Source organism: Bacillus rossius, chromosome 1, assembly GCF_032445375.1.
Source record: "Bacillus rossius redtenbacheri isolate Brsri chromosome 1, Brsri_v3, whole genome shotgun sequence".
In the NCBI taxonomy this organism is placed as follows: Eukaryota; Metazoa; Arthropoda; class Insecta; order Phasmatodea; family Bacillidae; genus Bacillus; species Bacillus rossius.
In genome coordinates, this window is record NC_086330.1 from 8,162,247 (window position 1) to 8,187,026 (window position 24,780).

The window sequence follows — 24,780 nt, forward strand, 5'->3', positions numbered from 1 at the left end:
AATATCCAGAGAAAAAATGTCTTACAATTACTAAATTTGTATTTAATGTACACACACTACACATAACATCCAACCACCAGATTTTATGATTCTACGAGAAATTCATTAACTATATTAAAATGTTTTATTGGCTTCAGAAACAAAATTTTTTTTTGTCGACAATATTAATGTAGCAGACAACTGGTTTTTCGGGGGGTGGGGGGGTGGGGCACTTGCCCCTGGTGCCCCCCCCTTAGATCCGCCACTGCATATAACACTGTTTAACAATACTGATACCCTACCGCCGCGACCCGCCTATCCCTGCAGCACGGCGGGGTTAAACCTGAGCCGCACGCCGCCACGTGGAGCCCGCCCAAGGGAACGAGGCCTGACGTGTTCTCTACACCGTGTCTGCGACCTACCCTCTGTCCTTTTGCCGTCAGAAACGTTCAACAGCAGTGTTCCGTGATAATGTTGCATTAAAGTTTGACCTTGAAACGACAGGCCAACCTATTTTTTTTCTGCCCCCGGCCTGTACGTGGGGGCACTTGGCTTGACCTGGTTCGTTCCAGTCATTTGTTTTTTTCCTCGATTGTAGCCGTGCCTGACTTGGTTCATCAGCGTCGACAACAGATGCTCAAGTCCCTCTGATCACCTCGGATCTGCAGGAAGCAGCCTCAGCAACGAGAGCGTTCTCTCGGGCTCGAGTGAACGGCTGTTTTGGGCTCCGATCAACGACCTACGTCGCTCAGTTTCGTCACTCAACCCACACGCGAACCTGTATCTCAAGGATCGGTCCAAGCTGTCTCTTAAGTTGCACTCTTCAGCCAGGCGTTGTAATTCAGCTGTGTGTTCGGCAGTTCTTCCGCAGTCGTGTCGATTGCGTCTATGAAACTTGTATCACCTGAAATGTTTCAGAAGGTTTTGGTGAAAGGTGGTTCTTCAGCAATTATATAATTTCCTCGTAAGTTTTCGTAGGTGGATTCTTTGGTGAAACAAGGAACCTCACAATCAAATTAGTTTTAGAGCCACAAACACTGAAAAAAACAGTACATTTTTATCAGCTGATGTAACTTCAGTTGCTTGGAAACAGAACCCCAAGCACTCTGCATAAACATCCCAACCCTGTGGCTGCCACACACTGAATTCTTCTACAGTACTTTCAAGGTTAGCCATGCTGTCGTTGCGACTACAATTAATGCATGCTGAATCCCATCTTTGTTGCCTGTTTTGAGAAGTAGTACGGTATTGTATTAACTGGTGTAAATATGCTTTTACTTGACAGAACACAATATCATCCATTGTAATGCGTTTCCACACTTGATATGAAGAACGACATGAATCTGCCATGTCGCCTCCATGAGACACAGATGACGCCTGCCAACTGTCATGCCTCATAGAAGTAAATGCATAACAGTTTGAAACAGCATCATGGCCACCATGTCATTAACGCACTTAGGATATTGTATTTGTTTTTTTTTTAAATTACGTTATCCTGTTTATAAGGAAGTAGGGTTTTAGAAACTATGACTTCATAAAGTTGATTTTTTTATTTATTTCTGTTAACTCTGCGTTGTTATTGGATGTGATTAATTACATTAATACTTATGTACCTACCTACAATCTAATGCCCTCTTTCTAATACATCATTAGCAGTACCATACTCATTTCCCCCTCCATTTTTTTTGCCTACTTCCTATTTTACATTAGTGAAGTGATCAGAGAATGGCTGTTGTGAAGCGCTTGACAGACATTTTACTGCACCAACAAGGTGGTGCTGGTGTGTGGAGGCCGAAATAGGTGATTGAAACGATTGTGACAATACTATGTAGACCTTGCTAAAAATGCTTACCCGTTTTAAATGTCTCACTTTATCCTACAACCAAACAATTTAAATAAGTATGCGGTCAAAACAAACCGTTGATAAATTTTATTAATTTCTGAGTTAAAATGTAATTTCCATCAGCCAAGTTTTCCACAAGATCGAAGTGATCGACGCCAGGAACGACGATGAACTCCACGTCGTGGTTCTCCTGACGCAGTTTCTGAAACACACGACGGGTTTATTTGTTAGGACGTTACGCGTAGGCCAGGCACTTGAAACCTTGAACCATAAGCCAATGGCATTGCTGCAGTGCATTCGGCTTTACTTTTCTGAGCGGGTGGTGAGAATTCCACAAGCCAACAGGTGGCAAAGTTTGTTGGATCACAATCAAACCACAACGTGAACAAAATTCAGCCAGTTAATTTGTTATAATGTTACTAACTAAATATTAGACACTGAATTAACATCAATTACAAATAACATTAATTAGGTTTAAGTAAATAATGGATGAAATGAAGCTTTTTCTATTAAACTGATTATTGTACATATCTATATTTACACTGCAAATTCACGTGAGTTCAAATCCGTAAATAATTTAACTGATTGAGTGGCTTGAGATCTTTACCTAATTCAATATAAATAGGAATGTCAGGTTGTTAAAAGTAAAAAAAAAAGATATAATTAAAGAAGTACCAATATATCTTGAACTATTAAAGTATGCTTTCATTTTCTTTTATATGGAATATAAGATGTAATTATGATCAAAGTCACAATAATGAGAATTTTTTTTCCAGAACATCAACTCCTGTTCCATTTTTCAAATGGCTGGATGTATGTATGAGAATAAATAATATTATATCTTGCTATAAAATACAAATTTATGTGAAATAAACTTGCATCTGTTACAGACTAGATTCCACAAGCACACCTGTGCATAATCAAGTTGTCTTTTGTTCATTGGCTGATGCCACCGTTGACCTAATGCCAGGCATGCATGTGATTCAGTCACGTGATTTTTGTAGTCCAGGGCGTGTAATCACGTACCTTCACAAGATAATAACAAGATATTGATAGGTCCGTCAGAATAATGTTAGTAAATACAAAGTACCTACTACCTGTTTGACACCAGATTGTGAAACCACACCGCTCTCACCTGTGCGTACTGTTCAGACTGCTTCAGGAACGCGGGGGAGTCGTGTTGTGCCGCTGCTAAGAGAACCCTCGGCAAGCCCTGTAACGGCTGCTCCTTCTCGAGGCGGAGCGGGCTCAGCAGTCCGGCATCCTGTCTGACGAGAAACACGAGACCACACACTGTGGGAACAAACGTCGTGTTTGGAAGTTGAGATACGTCTGGCGCTGCCTTAAAGACGGAGGTAGCGCCACGCGTAGAAGCTCAAAGGAGTGAAGCTCCGATATTCAAGTTGACTCGCTCGCTGCTCATGAAGTTATGGTGGGGGTTGGGCTCAATCAAACCCACTGCCCTTGCGTCGTGAGTGGTAGGCAGGGTTCATAAACTACAGACAGGATGCGGCAACACAATACGCAACCTACGTAATAAAATCGCAGTCGCTTATGAAGCACGAAAGTCACAAGACGTAACCAACCCTACAACTTGCAATTAATTGTAAAATGCTAGAAAACAAATTTATTCGCTAGGCATCTTTTGATAATTCATGTAAATAATAAAAAAAAACATAAGAAACTGTCAATGACTTGATTTTAAAAAGTGTTATATTCTTGCACTGTGCAAAAGTTAAACAAATAAAAAAAAAATTGTGTCCATCTATGCACACATCTGTGTATTTAAAAGTTTTTGAAACTCTTCAATTAAAATATGGAAGTGAAAATGCAAGCCATTGTATTTTTACTTCTTCCATTTTTTTTTATAAACAGGTATTTGAAAACACTATCGTGGAACTTTTTCTATCTTGTGTTTCTTGCATAGTTTACAAACGCAGCCTTATTCCTCAGCTATAAAGGTTCACAGAGGAGCCACTGAGTTGTCTGGAAAGGTAAACTGATTCAGCTTTACTACAGCGTATTGCTGCTCAGAGAGAAGAGGATTGATTACACAACACCTGTACCCTGGAATGAAATATTGTCAGACTTGATGGAGCCTCTGTCCCGGATGGGTATCGACCCCAGGACTTTGCGGCAACCAGTAAGATGTGCCGATCACGGGATGACATGGTTAAACATGTGGCGTGAGCCATTTAAAACAATGTGTATGTACTCGTACCTACAACATGCTTCAGTCGTCGGATTAATCCTGGAAAGATGACCATGGTTGTGACCAGTGAGTGGCAACTCAAACAGCTCGACATGTAAGTACACGAGTAGTGTTCAAACTCGACACGATAGATAGCGTTACTATTGCTAGCTAGTACTTTTGTAGATTCATAGGAAACATAAATACTTATAATTAAATAATAATTTAAATTTATATGATGGAATTAAATGTATAATTTAAATAATGAATACTAGTAAAAAACATAAATTATTATTTAATACCATTGTTGTTAAATGTGTTTTTTTTTTTGCTTCTAAAAAACCTGAAGAAATTGAAACTAGCAGGTATAATTATTAAATGGAAAAAAAAAAATCCCTTATAGCACCATTGTAACGGCTACAATAGGTAGTATTTGTTTGAAATCTACCTAAAAGTAAAAAATTTTTTTGTCTTTCAATCCTTGCTATTTCTATCCTTGTTATTTCCACCCCTTGCAGTAATTGTTTTATATATAAAATTTACTTTATTTAAATGTTTCAAACAATATGTAAAAATTTAAACAAAAATAAACATTAATCCAATAGAGGAGGTAGAGAAGTATTATTTATTTTCTTATTTCAACCCCTTGCAGTAATAACTTATAATATCAAAAATTGTTCCAGACAAACGTTTTAGATAAAAATGATAAGATTTACAAACAATGTGAATGGATTTGATGGTATGCCCACTAAGGGTCTTGTATTACCCCTCTTTATCAACCCCTTGCAGCAATGGTTGATTGTATCAAAAAGTATTTTGGACAAATGTTTTGATGATATTTTTAAGGTTTACAAACAATTTTAATGGATTTGATAGTGTGCCTACTATGGGAGTTATGAATTTTTTTGTCATTCAACCCTAGTTTCTTCCACCCCTTGCATTATTGGTTGATCATATAAAAAATTAATTCAGACGAATGTTGTAGATACATAATAATTTAAGGTTTTACAATAAAACAGAACGGATTTAATAGTATATGGTATAGAAATTGTTTTTTTTTTTTTTTAATTCTACCCCTTGATTCTTTTAACCCCCTGCAAGAATAGTTTGTCTTATCAAAAATTATTTCAGATAAATTTATTAGATAAAAATTATAAGATTCACAATCAATTTCAATGAATTTGATAGTGTACCTACCAAGTTAGTAATGAATTTTTTTAATTCTCCCCCTTATTTTTTCAATCCCTTTGTCTAATCAATAAATTGTTTTTCAGACAAAACTTTTAGATAAAAATTGTGAGAATAACAAAAAATTTGTACAAATTCGATGTTGTACCTAGGAAGAGAGTTTTTTCTTCACCGCCAACCCTTGTTTTTTTTCAACACTATGCAGACATGGTTGGTCATTTAAAAAAAATTCACTCCAAAAATTTTGGTATTACTCTTACGAGTTATAATACATTAAATGAATGTGATATTTTACATATTATGGGAGTTACAGGCGATTTTTATGTTTTTTCAGAAAACCTTCCTCAGTTCTGCCCCTTTGGACGGATATTGCCCATTAACAAACTCGACCGAGATTTTCCATGTTTATATTTTATGTGTCAGTTCGGAAGTGATTTGTAAAACATTGCAGAAGTTTTTGTGTCCACAAAATTGGACATATATATGTATATATATATTTGTGTGTATATATATATATATATAAATGTATGTATGTATATATATATATATATAAATGTTAGTGTGTGTGTGTATATATATATATATATAAATGTGTGTATGTGTGTGTGTGTGTGCGCGTGCATATATATAAACTTTTGAGTTGAGGGTGGTTTTTGGGTCTATGGACCATGAAACGAAAAACTGTATAAAATTTTTCGTTAAGTCGCACCATGGTAATGGCTGTAATAGGTAGTATTTCTTTGAAATCTACTTAAAATAATCCTTTCAGGTTTTGTAATTGTATTGAGTAGGTACTCTGGCAATAAACAAGTCTTGAGACGTTTGCTAATATTAATACTCCACTATGCGAGATTGATAGTTATCGGGTGCCTCCATTCTAGCTTAAAAAAAAAAAAAGTTGACAATCAATTTTTTTTTAATGCATTCAATTGTCAGGCGTTTTCGATCACGTTACTTTATTTGTAAATTCGTAGATGGCAGTGTAGTATTGTGACTGTACGTGGGAACAGAAAAAAAAATTGGTTTTCTGTAAAGTCGGTTTACGGACGATAGTTTAACGTGACAACGTCTGAACAAAACATTGATGAAATGATTGCAGACTTTTATGAATTAAATTGAATCATTTTTATTGAATTATCACTATTTTGTATGGATACAAAGAAGGAGTGAAATGAAATCTACAATTTAATTGATAAATTTACTTTTATTTGCACTCATTAATTCAAATATGTTTATTACTTTAACGAAGATATCATTTTAACTATAACTTTTATACATGTTTGCTATTTAACTTCTTCCAATCTGTGTTATTTTGTTAAGGATAGGATGGTGATACGAAAAGTAAGAAACAAATGAGAGTGTTTCAAGTTTAATGTGCCTCGAAAAAGTCAAATCGATGGTTGTTCCAATTGAGTGGAAGAGAGATAGATGCGGCGCAAGCGTACAATGATCATAACGGGACACAGAGTAATGAGACAATGTGTGTAACAGGACACTTTTTCGTGCGTGCAGCCAGCTTTCATCGATTTATTAGACGTCACGTCAAAAAACGTTGGGAATCCGGTGTTTTGGATGCATGATCGTTGGCTGCGACGGCGGGTCTTACTCTGACAGCTCCAGGGCGTCGTTGACGTACGTCCGGACGATGGGGGCCAGGTCGAACACTCCGCTGAGCAGCGCGAACCCTCCGACGGCCCGCCGGAGGTGCGGCGGCAGCGAGCGCCACCAGGGGCCGTCCAGGAGCAGAGCGGAGAGGTGCGCCCCGGCCGAGTGCCCCCCGAACACCACGCACCTGCGCAGGAGTCCGCCCCGTGCTCGTCCGACACGGCGTCGCACCCAGTGGTGTAGCTCAGGTGACTGGCGCCCCTGGCCAGAACTGAAAATGGCGCCCCTCTTGGATTAAAACAAAAGGAGGGGGGGGGGGAGCATTCAGTAACGCGAAACCCAGGGCCGGTGCAAGGTAAATTGGCACCCTAGGCGAAAAACCTTAACCACCCCTCCCCACCCCCTCCCCGCAGAAACCCCCAAAAAATTTTTTTCATTGCCTCAAAATACATGACGTAAGCCTAAGATTTTGTCAACAATCAAATGTAAGCAGGCTTTTTTTTTTACTTTTTTACTAATTATAAATCATAAACAGGTCACCGTGGACTTTAAATAATTACTGATATCAATATAAACATTCCAAACTGTTACAAAAATTCAATTTTCATCTAGTTTCAATAATCGTTAAACATATTATATCAGCTGTTGTGTGTCGTGCTGCGCCGCCCCCAGCTACTTGGCGCCCTAGGCGGTTGCCTAGTTCGCCTATATGGACGCGCCGGCCCTGGCGAAACCGTCGCGGCGGCGCCACCCCCCCCCCCCCCTCCTCCTGCTCCGGCGCCCCTGGCGGGGGCTATCCCTGCCACACGCCTGCTACGCCACTGGTTGCACCGGTCGGAAAACTTTCACTGGGCCACGGAGGAATGATTCGTTTGGTTACGTTTGCACTTAATAAAACCCTTGTGACCGTGTGTTTGGTCACAAGACGTTTAATTGTTTTCCAATGTAGGATTTAAACATCAAACGTCTCGTGAGCAAACACAATGGACACCCTCCTCCCCCGGAACGTCACCGCAGGAGGGCGTCTTCTTGCTGGCGATGAACAGTCTTAGGATAACCAGTCTCGAGTCACTTCTTCAACTGGCAGTGTCTCCGTTGGTCTAGAAGCCGAAGTGAGGGCACACACGTTTTCAACCTTCTGGTAGTGCACTTAAAATTTTTAACTTAGCGCTTTGTGTATTCATATGCTGTATTTCAGGACTTAATATTCACGTGGGCTTTATGGATTCTACGCACATGTTAGGAACATATAACTTATGCTTTACCATTATTGTTAAGATCGTACATTGATACATGTCTAAAATTCCTTACTAATATTTTTTGAATCAATGACCACTGAGAAGTTTACTGTTTATTTAAAAATACAAATTAGAATAAGAATTTGTTTAAAAATTACAAATTTAATGTTTTATTTTTATAGTTGCTGTAATACACAATGATTATTTTCAAAGCCTGGTTTAAAATTCGTGCAAAAGTCATACAGAAGATTAGAAAAAAATAATAAAGAAATAAACAAAAATATCCATAGCTAACTTGTACAGGCACATTTGACTGAAACAAATACACTATACCTACTGCATTGTGAAGCACCAGCATATATTTAAATGTGACGGGATATGATTTGAGTCCTGTATAACGTATAAGGCATGTATGCATGGTATTTTCAGCCAGTTGTAAGTGTAAAAATTTAAGTTTGGTTTGTAAGCTACTCCCTCACCATTAGGATATCGGGGTTGGCAAAAGGAACCTCATAAAAATTATTACTAAAATCAAAATTGTACTTTACGAAATAACAAAATTTTGTGACTCAAACAATATCTACACAAAGTGATGCCATTTGTTGTGATATGTGATGTTGGCATCTATGAGAGTTGGTATCTATGAAAGGAAGTGGTAGAGCGGCAAGTGGATCGTGATGTAATGGTGGAGAGTGAATGTAACATAATGAGTAGAGCGATTTTGAATAAATATGTGATAGTCGTACAGTGTAATGAGTTGATGTCCATTTAAACAAGGTGAAAACACAACATGGCGCAGTCGGTAGTAAATCGCATAGTGTTCGCAACGTGACCTTAGTGGTGTTGTTTCGTTGTTGTGCCACGTGGAGATAGAGGTTATACAGGTTTCGGCGCGATGGAATCGTTTAAGCCACCGCCGGCGCTGCTTCTAGATGGAAATCTGTGTGAACACTTTCGGCGGTTCAAACAGAGCTTTGATATTTTTATGCTGGCGACTGGATATGAGTCCAAACCATCGGCAGTCAAGGCGGCGATGTGGTTAAACCTCATAGGAGACGAGGCTGTTGAGTTGTTCAACACATTCGATCTTCCAGCGGAAGACCGTAGGGATTTTGAAAAGGTGTTGCGAGCATTTGAACATTATTGTAACCCTGTAAAAAATATCGTAGTTGAGCGGTACAAGTTTAATTGCCGATCTCAGGAAGAGGGAGAGCCGTTTGACTCGTTTGTGAGAGATTTAAAAAAGCTGGTTCAAAGTTGTGACTTCAAGGACCAGACAGACAGTGTTGTGCGGGACAGAATAGTTTTGGGCATTCGGGACAAAGGGCTGCAGGAACGTTTGTTGCGTGAACCGGATCTCAGCTTGTCACGGGCAATGGAACAGTGTAGGGTGGCTGAGCTAGGCAAGCAACGTGCCGACGCTATACAAACCAAAGCTGTCAATCCTGTTAATCGGCGTGAGGATTCGTCGGATGATGAAATTCACCCGAGAGGAGGCACAGTTGAAACTGTGTGGCGAAATAGAAGAAAGCAGAAATCAACTGAACAGCAGCAGGTACCATACAAAGGGGGGGCTGAACAGAAGCATGTGCAACAAGGAAGTCCTAAGTGCCGAAGGTGCGGGAGGGTACATAGGAAGAATGAGTGCCCTGCCTTTGGAAAAAAATGTTACAAGTGCATGAAGTTCAATCATTTTGCAACCGTGTGCACCAACCAAGTTGAAGAGGTTAGGTTAACGGGAGGTGAGATGGAAGAGTTCTTTGTCAGCACATTAGAAGTGGCAGAAGCAACGACCGGGGTGGAGGATGCCAAGCCAGGCCGAAAGGAGTGGATCCAAGAAATGTGGGTTGAAGGTAAGACTGTATATTTCAAGCTTGATACGGGCTCAGAGGTAAATATCATATCACAGAGTATTGTGAAGCAGCTGGCTCGCCCAACCCAGTTGAAATGGTCACACATAACACTCGAAGGGTTCGGCGGCAAAAAAGTGAAACCAGTGGGTGTCATTAAGCTAATGTGTGGAGTAAATACAGCAGATGGTGCTCAGGAGTGCCTGGAGTTTGTTGTTGTTGAAGATGGTAGCTGCAGAATGCCCATTCTTGGACTGCCAGGATGCGTGTGTTTGAAGTTAGTTTCTCGCAGTTTTGTCCACACCTTACACAGTAGCGTTTTATCGGAAGATAAGTTCCTCTCAGAATTTGCAGATGTATTTCAGGGAGTCGGGTGTATTCCGAACAAGTGCACATTGGTAGTAGATAAATCTGTTCAGCCAGTTGCTAAACCACCTCGAAGAGTGCCCTTTGCCTTAAGAGATAGATTAAAAATCAAGTTGGACGAGCTTGTTAAGCTAGGAATTATTGCCAAGGTTGATCAGCCAACTGGATGGGTTAGCAACCTAACTGTTGTTGAAAAGGGCGACAAAAGTCTCAGACTCTGTCTAGATCCAGTAGACCTGAATAAGGCAATTTGCAGGGAGTATCACATGATACCAACATTAGAGGAGTTGAGCTGCCAGCTGAACAATAAGTCCATTTTCACAGTGTTGGACCTGAAAGATGGGTTTTACCAGGTGGAACTAGATGAGGAATCAAGTATGTACTGCACTTTCAGCACAACATTTGGATGTTATAAATTTCTCAGGCTCCCATTTGGGTTATCGAGTGCACCTGAAATTTTTCAACGAATAAACATGCAAAACTTTGGTGATATTCCAGGGGTACTAGTATACTTTGATGACCTCTTGATTGCTGCTGCAAATGAAGTTGAGCACGATCAAATATTGTTACAGGTAGCACAGAGAGCGAGAGCGCTAAATGTGAAGTTCAATGTACGCAAGATTCAGTTCAAAAAGAAGGAGGCAAGGTATTTTGGGCATGTGTTCTCCTCAAATGGTATGCAGCCAGATCCCGACCAGGTGCGAGCTATTCTAGCACTACAAACACCCACCAACAAAGTTGAGCTGCAAAGAGTGTTGGGTTTCATCAGCTACTTAAGGAAGTTTTTACCTAACTTAGCTAGCATCATAGCTCCACTGAGGGAACTCCTGAAGAACGATACTGAGTGGCAGTGGTTACCAGTGCACACTGATGTGTTGCAGCAAGTCAAGGAGTTGATCAGCAAGGCACCAGTACTCGGCTTGTATGACCCCAACAAAAAACTGTCCATTCAGTGTGATGCCTCAAAAGATGGACTGGGATGTTGTTTAATGTGTGATGATCAGCCGATCAGCTATGCTTCCCGAAGTTTGTCCTCAGCAGAAAAGAATTATGCACAAGTCGAGAAGGAAATGCTCAGTATTGTGTTTGCAGCGAGAAAGTTTCATCACTACATATATGGAAGGCATGTCATAGTACACACAGACCACAAACCATTAGTTCCAGTGTTTAAGAAAAGTATAGCAGATGTGTATTCTGTTAGACTTCAACGGATGAAAATCAGGCTGCTACGGTACACGCTGTCGGTAGAGTATCTTCCAGGCAAACTCATGCATGTAGCAGACTTACTGTCAAGGGCGTATTTGCCAGAAGTGGAACATGCAGATGAAGATTTGTCTGCAGAAATGGTTCACCTTGTGAGTGTGAGTGATACAAGTCAGGTGTCGACTACTAGAAAGGATGAGTTCAGGCGGGAAACTGCTAAGGATACAGCACTGTGTGAGGTTATGAGGTACTGTCAAAATGGGTGGCCAGAACACAAACATCAAGTCAGCCAGCAAGCTCAAATGTACTTTGTCCAAAGGAATTGCTTGCATCTCGAAAAGGGTCTAGTGTTCTTAAATGATCGCATTGTAGTGCCAGTGGCATTGAGGCAGCAGATGCTACTCTTACTCCATGAGGGCCACTTAGGCATAGAAAGAACCAAAGCACGAGCCAGGCAAGTACTGTATTGGCCAAAAATGGCAGAAGACATTGAGATATTGGTAAATAGGTGTTTCACATGCCAAAAATTCAGAAGCCAGAATAAAGCAGAACCACTCATATCTCACAACATTCCAGAATTACCGTTTGAGAAACTTGGTATTGATCTTTGTGACTATGGGGGCAACAGCTATATGGTTGTCATTGACTACTATTCCAAGTGGATTGAAATAGTACCAGTAGCAAATAAACAAGCCAATGAAGTCATAAGAGGACTGAAATCTGTGTTTGCTACTCATGGTGTGCCAAAGCTCATTATTTCAGACAATATGCCATTTAACTCCTATAAATACAGACAGTTCGCAATGAGTTGGGACTTCGAAGTAGTGACAGCAAGTCCTCACTACCCAAAGTCGAATGGGCTTGCAGAACGAGCAGTGCAGATTGCTAAGAACATGTTGAGGAGGTGTTCGGATTCGTCTAGTGATCTACCTGTCATGTTACTAGAGTACAGAAACACTCCTCTGACTGCTGTAGGCCTGTCACCAGCACAGTTGCTAATGAGTCGCCGGGTAAGGACGAAACTACCAATGAGGCAGCAGTTACTACAACCGGAAGTTCAGGGAAAGGTAGCAGAAGAACTACGTAACAGGCAAGCGAAGATCAAACAGTGGTATGATCAACGGGCAAGAAAGGCAACCGAGTTCGAGCACCAAGATAGGGTCTTGTTAAATAGAAACAATCAGTGGGAACCAGCAGAAATTGTACACAAGTCTTCGACTCCGAGATCATACGTTGTCCGTGATCAGGATGGCCAGCACGTGCGGAGGAACTCCCATCACTTGAGACCATCCAGCCTTGCTCCTGAGTTGCATAGGAGAAGGTCCAGCCTGGACTCTGATGATGAGTTCCGGGGGTTCCCAGCAGAAGACGAGGCAGGAGGAGAGTCGCAGGGAGCAGGGTCAAGAGTGCGGCAGGGAGAGTGCCCACCAGCACTGATGAGTGGTAAGGAAAAGGTCAATGTGTCGAGACGTACAAAAAGTGGACGTGAGGTGAAAGTGCCAGCAAGATACAAAGACTAGTGAGTACCAAATAATATGATTCCCCAAACTGATGACGTTTTAACTTTTGCTCTGTTTCTGGATTGTAGTAATATGTCAAGAGTGTGGATGTATTTGCTATAAAAGGGAAGGTGTTGTGATATGTGATGTTGGCATCTATGAGAGTTGGTATCTATGAAAGGAAGTGGTAGAGCGGCAAGTGGATCGTGATGTAATGGTGGAGAGTGAATGTAACATAATGAGTAGAGCGATTTTGAATAAATATGTGATAGTCGTACAGTGTAATGAGTTGATGTCCATTTAAACAAGGTGAAAACACAACACCATTGTTGTGGATTTGCCCTTAGGGACTTACCTAATTTTGAAGCTGGTTTTGTACAACTTGTTTTCCGCTAGGCTATCATTTATTTTGAACTCTGAGTTCATGGGAATGATCACATAATTTACGATAGCTTTGGAATGCATGTCCGTTGAGAAGAATGTGAATCACAATTTAATATTTTGTAAGTCAGGTATTATTTATACTTAAGTTCTCCATATTCATAAAGAAAAAATATTTTTAATAATGCACGTGCATATAATTTGTTTTTATAAACTTTGATTACTCACCGCTGCTTTAATGAGTGAGTAAGGCAACTAACTTGCAGTATGTAATGCTTTTGTTGTAATGGCCATGTCCAGGATCATTCGTAGAATTTCATTTCTCAAGGAAAAAAAAAGGGGGAGGGAGGTGGAACCATGCCTCGTACACAGAAGCAGCAGGAATTGTGTTTGTAACAAATCTGTATTTAATGCCGGTTTACACACTTGTTACAGCATGTCTTTTATACAAACTTGACACGTGTGTTTCATGTATTAAATAACATTAATATTTAAATGTGTGTGTGTGTGTGTATATTTACGACATATTTTAACAAAAAGTCTGACATAAGAAATAAGTACCTATTAAAAACAAATAAAATACAGAATATAAAAGTTCAGATTTTTCTCAAGGAAAAAAACATTAATATATATGTATTTATGACTTGTTTTATTGAAAACATCAAACAAGTGACTACGAAAAATGTATTAAAAACAATTAAATAAAAAATTAAATATAAAATGTTCAGTTTTCTTTTTTCGAGCAAAATAAAGTTGACTTTTAAAAATTTTCATTTAAATTGCAACAGACTTTAGCTTAAAAAAATCAACTAACCTTGAACCTGATTCCTTTGCATATTTCAGAACAAATGTTGCAGCCTCTTGAATTTCCTCCACAATCGTATGAAGTTTAACTGTCGGAAAATCAAATTGTCTTACAAGCACACAACAAAACCCTCCTATTTGCAAAACCAGACAACACACTTGGCTCCAATAAATCAGAACATAGATGACACCTTATTTGAGATAAGCTGTGAATAAATGTGTGTGTTTCAATTCAAAATTCTTATATGTCCTAGATGTGTTGCGTAAATAACATACGTACCGAAAACAAGTCTTCTAAATCAAAATATTTAATTCTTTAATATGTAATATCTGTAGGCAGGAACATAACATTTATTTCCATCTTAAAATGTTTTGTCATATAATTTTTTATATGTGAAAAGAATATGTTAAGAGTTTTTGTAATCATTTGCTCAACTAAAATAAACTTCAAAAATTAAATCTGAATTGGACGATCTCCGGGTAAAAGGTAACAAATCAAGAATTCACTTTTTGCAGGAGAAACAAAAAACTCTTAGATAAAAATTGAATTTAAATACTTAAATTTTTCTTGCATTATTCTTTTATTTACCAACATATTTACCAACATAGTTGCCAATGATTAAAAATGCATTACATATATGTTAAGTATACTTAGGAGTTTAAGTGACTTGTTCTCTAAAAATCATCAAAATGTGACTTGTTACCTTTTACCCGGAGACCGTCCAATTGTAAACACAGTTTTGACCAGGATCAAGCTCATAAAACTGCTGTGCGTGGAGTTGCAAAGGTGATGCTCACCTCGCGGGGCCAGGTCATAACCTACGACGACTGTCTTTATCCCCGCCTCGTACAGCGGCTGAGCGCAGTAGCCGGATATCTCCCGGTCCAGCTCCTGCCAGTAGCCTCCGTGGATGTAGACGAACACGGGGGCTGCTGAAACACACGACACTCCTCGCAATGAGCTCGCCGCATCGCCACGCTGAAGCAGTGTTCATGCCAGCTAGTGCACAGCATGCCACACTTGCTCGTGGTCACGATTATGAGAAATCCTTGCAATTTTTCTCGCTCTGCATGACTTTTGAGAGATTAGCAGAAAAAACTATAATTTTTTTTCTTTCTGGACTACATCAAGTTTATTATTATCATCTCAATACTACTATTTAGATGTAAGGCGCCTAAGGCTCTCTCTGGAAAATTATGAATACTATAACAAAACTTTAATTTAATATACACTAAATATTTATTAAAAATTCAATTTCTTATTAATTGTCTCTGGTCATTCAATAATCTTCCTTGCTGTGGATTTGATGATCCAATACACACCGGGGTGTCTACCACATTAGCAGTGCAATTTGTATGAAGTTGCTCAATTGAATGGAGTTTGCAACAACTTTAGCATGCTATATTTCAAATGTGCCTTAACATAATATATTAGCGTTAAATTTAATACTATCATTAGCGCTGGAAAATTGACACAGCAGTGGTTGGTAGATTCATATTTGCAAGTGGAGGCCAAAAACTTGAATTATATTAAACAGGTATACTCAGTCAAAATGTGGCATACTATTGGCCTCTTCTAAATATGATGCTATGCCCTTGGTATCTGTTGTTTTTAAATGTTTTTAATTTTTTTCTGTAGGATTTTGGTGTAAGGCATTTTTTTTAAATGTATTTTAGTGTTTTTTTATTGTATTTTGTTGATTTTCATGTTTTATGTTGCAAGTCACTATTTTCAGGTGTGTTGTTTTCTATTTCTAGTGGATTTCATTGTATTCTGTTGTTTTTTTCTGTTGTAAGGCACCAACCTTTAACCAGAAAATATAATTTTTTTCCGTGTAGCTGTAATAGCAGTAGTCAATGTTTAAATCATTTCCCCCCCCCCCCCCCCCAACACACACACACACACAAATGACACTTAAAAATTCTACGCACGGACTTTAATAGTAGGCCTAAAGCCAAATTTGCATTTAAACTATAAGATATTGTGGGATTTAATGGGGCAGTGTATATATGATATTTTTATTACAAAATACGGTATTTTTTTTTAATTCTTTTTTTACGATCCTGAATGACACCCGAACTGAGAACTTGGCGCACCCGAAAGTGCCCGAAAGTGCCCGAGCGTGCAGGCGAGTGTGGCAACACTGGAGTACTCACAGCCGGGGAGCGCCTCGCCGCCGAACACGTCCAGCAGTTGGCCGCCCTGCGCGCCGTACTTCAGGCCTGTCTCGCACGGCACGAGGCGCCTGGCTCTCTCGCTGGCTGCAACACGGGGCATTGTCCGTTACACTCGTGAGTACTTCCACTTTGGTTTTACTTCGCCTCAAACCATCACGACCGAAGATTTGTTGTAACAGTTTCATACGATTAAAAAGAAAAGTTAATTCTTAGGCACAAATGTTGTAATTAGGAGTGTACAAGTAATTCCACTAATGGAATTATTTTTTAAAATAACAAATGTCAAGAACGAAACAACTATAATAAAAAAAATTGCGTGCACCTTCCTTGAATGATCTTGAATACGCCAATAGTCACAGCCTATTTTATTGATGCAACGGTTATAATGGGCAGATATTCGCAACAAAAAAAAAAAAAAAAAAAAAAAACATTTTTGTAACGGTTCAGTTCACCCAACTTATTAAGTAGGTACCGGGTACTCAGATATAATACTCTTTTAAAAAAAAGCAACGATTAAACATTTCAGGGTGATGTCATATCTCCTGAAATACACATTGAACCTTACAGAGTTTCGGTGCTGCAGTGGTAACACACTTAACTCTCATTCCACGGGAACCCAGGTTAGAATACCTGTTAAAACAGTCGTTAATCTAGTTCCCCTGTGTTACTTGAAATAACTCCAGGCAAATTCCTAGTGGATTCCTTACAACAAGCCAAGGCCAATTAGGTACCGGTACTTCCCATACATATTGCTGTCATGTGATGTGCTTTATTTTCTCTAATGGCCTCAGCATTAAAAAGGAAGGGGAGGGGGGAGGGGTTTGTCTGTAAAGTCAGTTCACGGACGATAATTTCACGTGATAACGTCATAAGAAAACATTGATGAAAAATTGCATACTTTTTAATTTTCAAATATTAAGTATTTACAGTTTTTGCAAAATTAATTTAAATAATTTGTTTAAATATAATCACGAAAAATTAGTTATAGAAATATACTGAAATCAAATCAATGTCAATAAATTGTTAATTTGAATTACGAAATTGGACAAATAAATCAAAATTTTAAATTGCTGCTTTTAAAAAGCCCGCCTTAACCTGTTTGATATTATAGAAGATATTCTCGCACGGTGGTTGGCCGGTTCTTGCACGCTCGGCTCAGGCGGAACGTGACAATGAGTCATGCTTTTTCGTGCGTGCAGCCGGCGTTCGTCGATTTATAAGACGTTATCGCGTCAAAAATCATATTTAAAAATGGATTTATTAAACTGTTTGTGATAATTTCAGAACAGTGCTCAGAGCTTCGGAGTATAAACAGCAGCCTTTACTACGCTATTACACTCCAACAATAGAAAATTTACATAATCGTTTTCCTTGGTACTGACCTGCATTTTGTCGTGCTGAGTAACAATCCACACCTTCAATTTAATTGGACACTGGCCACATGAATTTTAAGTAAAACGACCCATTTGTGTATTACCGGGAAAGATGTAGTAGCATATCTACAGTTATTACATCGGTCTGGTGGGAATTCCTTATCATGGACTGTGTCACTGCTGTGATAAAATTGTGTAAAATAAGTTACTACATTTTAGCTTAAAGGGTGTGTACCTATTATTTTGGAACTCACCTTCGGTAACAAACCGGACATGGTTGTTGATAACTTCCTGCGGTTCGTGAAATCGTTTCGACCATTTACTCGGGGAGTACTGAATGGACAGCTCCTGCCACAGACACCAGAAACATGTTCACGTACAACGCGCTGCAAGTGAATCGCGAATGCTGACTGCTGAATGGGTGGTTTTTAAGGCTTAACCACGGACGTCTCTGGCACATAAAGTTTTGGGGTCGAGGAATAAAAGAAATTTATTTTTATTTAAACGCTAACACCTCCGTCGAGTTGAGTATAAAATGTCTGTTTATTTTCAAACTATGTTTTTGTATGTAATTTTTATTTGACACCTGTTATACTACCATATGGCATCACTGTAAATACATGTATTTTATTAACATGGAAATAGTATAAATATACTTGAAAATATTAGGGTGGGGGAGGGGGTTATGTCGATTTCTCTCCAATGGAAAGCCTTATTACCTTCTATAAGGTCTCGACATTAACATCAGTTCCACTTCAATTTACGACTAACTATTACAATTATCAACGTCGTCACCTGTTGAGTTAAATCTATAAAATATACTGAAGTCAATCTACGTGCCTCGCTATCCCACCTGTGAGTCTCTTACCTCCGCTCTCTTGTCGCGCTCGCGGCAGACTCTGCGAGGCGGGAAGCGGCGGCGAGAGACCAGGGTGTCCACAAGGAAAAAATATTTCGTACCAACTTAGGCGAGAAGAAAGTACTAGATTTGAAGGGGGGGAAAAAATAACTACATTATAATTTGTTATGGTTTTAACCATTTAGGAAGTTGTTATGACATTGCAGTGCTCGAACTTAAATATCACACCACACACACACACACACACACACACACATACATTCCATAGTTTTTAAAAATAATTACTCTTAATAATAAGACATATTGGAGTTACTGTAATAGTATTATATTAAAGAAAATAAGTACTAGATCTGAGCGTAAATGTACTAGACCACTAAAAAAAACTTATGAAAGTACTAGATCTGGTACGAAAGTACTAACTGTGGACACCCTGCGAGAGACACGCAACGCGCGCGCATCACCCACCACCCGGGCATAGACGCCCGAGGTACTTGTAGCCAATGAGGGGTGATGGTATGAGAATGAAGCATTGGCGCCATGCATGGAAGCAGCCTGATGAAACCCGTCAGCTCACGTCGAATACCGCCACGTTCCCACTCGTGGAAATATTCCCAGTTTGACCCCGCCAGCTCGCACTGGCGGCTCGCTCTTCTGTAGGACTGTGTGCTCTTGTGACCCACAGCAGCGGACTGCTACCTCGCTGCATGCAGCGGGAATCATCGAGATCCACACGTGAATAAGAAACCACACAGCTTAGAACAGACGTGACAGAATTCTCGAAGAAGAAAAAAAAATTGGTTGTCTGTAAAGTCGGTTTACGGACGATAGTTTAACGTGACAACGTCATAACAAAACATTGATGAAATGATTGCATACTTTTATGAATAAAATTGAATCATTTTTATTGATTTACCTATCACTATTTTGTATGAATACAAAGAAGGAGTGAAATGAAATCTACAATTTAATTGATAAATTTACTTTTATTTGCACTCATTAATTCAAATATGTTTATTACTTAAACGAAAAGATTATTTGAACTATAACTTTAATACATGTTTGTTATTTAACTTCTTCCTATCTGTGTTATTCTGTTATGGATAGGACGATGATAGGAAAAGTAGGAAACGAATGGGAGTGTTTCAAGTTTAATGTGCCTCGAAAAAGTCAAATCGATGGTTGTTCCAATCGAGTGGTAGAGAGATAGATGCGGCGCAAGCGTAGGCCTACAATGAGCGTAACGGAACAATGAGTCATCCTTTCTTCGTGCGTGCAGCCGGCTTTCATCGATTTATTAGACATTGTCACGTCAAAAAAATTACATAACTTAGAACTGTTTAAGTTATAACGATCATTACTTAGAAACAAGTAGGGTAGACCGGGGGAAATCGGGTCACGGGGTAAACCGGGTCATCGTAACAAGATCTGCTGTCTTGTGGCGAAAGAATGAACTGGAGTCTACGGAACCTACCAAAGAGTGCTGCTATCTGTCTATACAACCGTCCACTACAAGGCGAACATCGTCTGTAACAACATTCTGGTAGTCTGTGCGACATGAACCCGAACCTGTGTAGTCCTGAAGTGGAAAATTCTTAACAATGTAAGTTTTATTCTGTTTCAAATAAGCCTTTACGTTTGCATTTCGAAATAGTATTGTAGTTTAAGTAATGGAGTACGAAAATATGTACCCAATTAACATTCTTCTGCATTACTGAAGATCTATATGTTTGACAGAATTTATAATATTTTTATTTTCTTAAAAGTGCGAAATGGGGTAACTCGGGTCGCTGCCGTTGGGGTAAAACGAGTCACTGCATACAGTGGGGAAATCGGGTCGCTTCATATATTTGCTATATATTGTGAAGCACTTTATTCTTATTTCTCAATTTTTAAGTTAAGACCTATTCTAAATAAGTGGAAAAAATGAATTTAAGGCACATGACTTCAACTTTAGTTAAAATTTGTAAGTACTTATAATAATATTGAAGTTTAGGACATGTTAAAATAATGAAAATATTATCCATGTAAATATAGAATTACGAGTTCACTGCCAAAGATGTAAGTGGAAGGAGCACCACAGAAGAAGTGAGATGCCTGTTACCAACACCGGAAAAATTAACACCAAAAAGAATAGGTGAACGAAAAACTGTTGCTTCTCTAAGGCTACTGTCAAAAGAGAATCGCACATTGTTGGAATTCAGGAAATTGAAAAGCAAGAAGCAGGTGTTAAATTAAGTTCAAAGCAAAGCTAAATTGAACTCTGAAGACGAAGAAGCGAACAAAAACTAAAAACACATCCGAGTTGGAAATTTTGGAAGAAGGCCAGGATGATGAGGAAGATGTTCTCTGCAACATGTGCAAAATTGCATACAAAGACATCAGAAGCTGCACTGCTGGAGACTGAATTCAGTGCCAGTCTTGTAAAATGTGGTACCATGAGCGCTGTGTCAATGCTTTTCAGTGTAAACAGTTTTTATGCGGAATGTGTCTGTCAAAACAGTAAAGAAAATCTGTTGATCCGATTTGCCCCACTTGTGATCCGATTTACCCCACTTCTGTCCAAATCGGGTCAAAACATTTCATTTTCCTTTTATCAAGTTTAATGTCAATTCGTAAGGAAGATTGGCTAATGTTTGTATGTAAATATGTACATAAATGAATGACTGATATTACTGTACATTATTTTATGGTAAATTAATATTGGTTTTATACTTATTCAGGAATTTCAAAAAATTGACCCGATTTCCCCCGGTCTACCCTACTTTAAAAAAACACACACAAGCTCAGACATTTAACTTGGAAGATCATGACTTTTAACTATCACAACTAAAAAAAAACACATAACTTATAAACACAGAACGGCGAAACAAACAACTTAGAAATGTCATAACTTGTTAAAACAAAACCTAAAAATTTAATCATAGCTTGAAACACCGCTTAGTACCATTATAACTTCTAAAACACGTAGCTTACAAACACACAACGCCAAACATCACAACTTGAAAACGTATTAACTTGGAAACAAGTGACTTAGAAATATCCTAACTTAGGAACACACAATTTAGAACTGTTATAACTAATACACGCGTGACTTAGAAACACGATGCCACATCAACAACTTAGAACCACATTACCCAGAGTAGGCACGTTGTAGAAAATTTTATTTTTGTTTTTAAGTTATTCGCCTGTATTTAGAGTGTTTCTATGTTATAGCAGCCCCCGGATCAGCAACTGAACAGTGGAGTCTTGTTTTGTCGAGGGAGGAGGGGGGGGGGGGAAGGGGGTGGGGTTGAACGAACGAGGTTCGAAGTCTCTACATTAGGGTCGTCAGAGACGGCAAAGGGTGAAGTGACTTCAGTTAAGCAGCGACGGAATGCATTGTTAGGGAAACGGGAGTACCCGGGGGGAAAAAAACTCACCGCCATGTTTTGTACACTTGTGGAAAATTCCGAGTTTGATCCCGCCGGGAATCGAACCCGGGTCGCCTTGGTCCAGTGGTCCAGTGGTCCAGCCTCTCAACCGCCACTACTCACTGAAGTTGTGAGGCGGACTCTGAGCACTGACTCTATGACTTGACAAATGAAAATTGTTGGCTCTACGCATGTAAGTACCTATGATATTTTAATGCCCTATAAATATAATTTTCTTATTCAAAAACCACGGCACGGCCTACAGACACAGGCGGATTTTGAACCTCATATTTCTTTGGAACATTTTGAAAAATTCTGATTCTACTAGGGAGTTACAAATATCCTTCAAGCCCTAATTTTGCGACCCTTGCAGAATGGTTAGTAGTAGGTTTTAGATAAATTTCAGAAGGTTTTTCAATAACTTTGAAAGTTTTTGATACTGTGCCTACTGAAAGAGATGATTTTTTTTTGTCCTCAGCCCCTAATTTTTTTCCATATAATGACATATTGTTGGTGTCACAAAAAAATAAATTCAAACAAACAATTTTGGTACTTCTCTTGGAGGGTTTAATTACTTCCAACGGCCCCGCGCGCGTGTTTTGGAATATTTTTATTTTCTGTTTGTCTGGTGTTCTGTCAAAAAATATGGACAATAATGGGACAGGGAAAATTAAATTTTTACTTGCTTGTAACTTAACGGACTGGCCATACTTTTTTTAAATTCATGATTTCGTATTAGAAAAATAAATTAAAAGTTTTTATTGCCACGTAAGTTATAATGACGCGAGATTCTACAAGGCAAAATTTGATCGCAAGCATTTATATATCACTGACCCGAGGATAATTTATCAGGAAAAACTATAAAAATAACCTAAAATTAACTAGCAAAACCATCGTCCAGATTTAAGTTACAGGTTAGGTTTATATTGTTGTTTGAAAGCGTAAGTTTCTCTAAGGCCTCATAAAGAGGGCCTCCATCTAAAGAAAATAGCCCAGAGCTCCGCAAGTACCAGCCGCCGCTGCAGGAAGTGGTACTGTTGTCGGCATACGGCCGGAATGCTACAGTCAGGGACATCGAGATAAGCCTGTTGCTTAAACGTCTAACTTTTAAATCCCACAATAATAAACAATAATGTTCGAAAGACTGTTGACGCTACCGGCCATAACTGTAAATGCGATCTGCGCGCGTCGCACTAACTGTGAAGCTACATACTAATGATTTCTATTGGCAATAGGCTTTGTATTTTGTTTGTTTTATAATCAGCGGGAACTCACGAATAAAATACAAATAGTAATTGTGGACACTCGACCGGACCTCCAGGACAATCCCCCTGCCAGCACCAGACCTAGACACACGAGAAGTCACTCACGTCGTCGTCCATGCCGCCAGAGACGGACGCCGCCGCGTCGCTAGCAGCGCCTGTCGCACTCGCAGTGGAGCCGCCGCCATCTTATTGACCGCGCGACCGGCGGGGTTACGTAACCGCGTGACGCGGTGTTACCGGGTCGCGGTCTCCGGGCGGTGTTGCCAGATCTCGGCAGCCTGGTCGCACCCCCCTCCCAAGAGCACTGCCCAAAACCAGTGCGGGCAGCGTGTCCAAGTTCCCCCACCCCCTTGCTCTTTCTGCCCCGACCAGTTCTTCTTCCCGAACCATCCCTCTGTTTCCCGTAACTAGAGACCGGAAAAATTCGCGGGTTCAATGACCTCCAGGATAGACTCCACTATCCTCTACACACTTGGGCAAATGCCAACTGTTCGTTGGCTGTTGACTTGTGAGTCGTCTCCACTGGGCAGTCTGTGATTCGACACTTCTATGAGTGAGGGTCTCTAATTGGCCCTCATTACTCCAGTTTAACAGTGAACCAAATGGCAGAAGCAGCACTAAGGTATAATTAATTGAATTACAGCATTACATGAAATGAATCCGCGAATTTTTGAGGTGTCTACCCGTAACCAACCTGCTCGAATAACGCAACACCTTTGCACCCTGCACTAAAGAGCCCAGGGTTTCTCCTGTGTCCATGCGGATTTTAGTCATGGCGCCAATCGCTGCCATGGCTGGCCAATCCCCTCCTGGCACGTGATGCTTGCGACCCTCTCCCTGCATGGCTTAAAACCCTGCACGACTAGAGCGTATAGGCTTCGGCCTGAGACGCAATTAGCCTCCCCTTAACTAGACACCTCCCAAATTAACTTTGTTTCAGTCTAGGTTAGGAAGAAAAATCGTGGCATTTTTACGAGGCAGAAAATTAAAGATAGTACAAAGAGTTAAAATGCGGAATATTATTCTTGGTTTTTTTTTCTGATCATTTATCAAACTTACATTTTTTTTGTTAGTATGATTTCAGCGAAATATTATAATTTCACGTACGGCTTATCACAACTACGTAGACACGTGATACGCCAGAAAATAGTTTAAGATGTTCGCAACTTACAGGAAATATATTTAATGGCTGGCCAAAACAAGCAACATTGGTTAAGGAACATGTATCCGGAAACGAAACCTTGTAGAGTTACAGGCGGGAACAGCAATTGGAAATTTGAATTTTGCGGGCTTCAGGGCACTCCTCCATTGGCCGAGAGGTCACGCGATCGCAGCGCAGTGGCGTGGCGGTCAGACGCAACGTGGGAAGCCGGGCGCCGACAAAAGGTACTTGTTATGACCAGTGGTGCATATCCTGCCACCCATTAAATATATGCCCGGCAATTCTGTACATCCATATAGGCGTGTGGCAATTTTTTTTTATTTTACATTATTTCAATAAAAATCCACCTAATAACATGACATGTGGCGTTTCACAACTGAATGGAA

General features: G+C 39.7%; 1 protein-coding gene across 4 annotated transcripts; it reads right to left on the reverse strand.

Moving 5' to 3' along the window:
* Positions 1-1,512: 1,512 nt before the first annotated feature.
* On the reverse strand, positions 1,513-23,417 carry LOC134531728 (kynurenine formamidase). Of its 4 annotated transcripts, none has more exons than XM_063367582.1 (8): positions 23,338-23,417; positions 17,953-18,046; positions 16,305-16,409; positions 14,946-15,077; positions 14,158-14,236; positions 6,808-7,077; positions 2,958-3,090; positions 1,513-2,024 (listed from the first exon to the last, which is right to left on the reverse strand). In XM_063367582.1, exons 1-8 carry the CDS (start codon positions 23,347-23,349, stop codon positions 1,887-1,889), a joined length of 963 nt encoding a protein of 320 aa, XP_063223652.1. In that variant the 5' UTR covers positions 23,350-23,417; the 3' UTR covers positions 1,513-1,886. The 4 variants fall into 4 exon arrangements, with proteins under 4 accessions (XP_063223652.1, XP_063223663.1, XP_063223673.1 ...); XM_063367593.1 differs by lacking the exon at positions 23,338-23,417 and adding an exon at positions 21,977-22,052 and having other exon boundaries at positions 14,946-15,080; XM_063367603.1 differs by having other exon boundaries at positions 1,514-2,024; positions 6,808-6,993; positions 14,946-15,080.
* Between the last annotated feature and the right edge of the window lie 1,363 nt (positions 23,418-24,780).

Excerpts from the sequence above, each read along its gene's own strand:
- LOC134531728 (XM_063367574.1), bottom strand. Across the intron at positions 15,081-16,304 it reads CGGCGAGGCGCTCCCCGGCT|CAGCCCCCGTGTTCGTCTAC; the intron begins GTGAGTACTCCA and ends CGTGTGTTTCAG. Across the intron at positions 14,237-14,945 it reads TTATGACCTGGCCCCGCGAG|TTAAACTTCATACGATTGTG; the intron begins GTGAGCATCACC and ends ATTTTCCGACAG.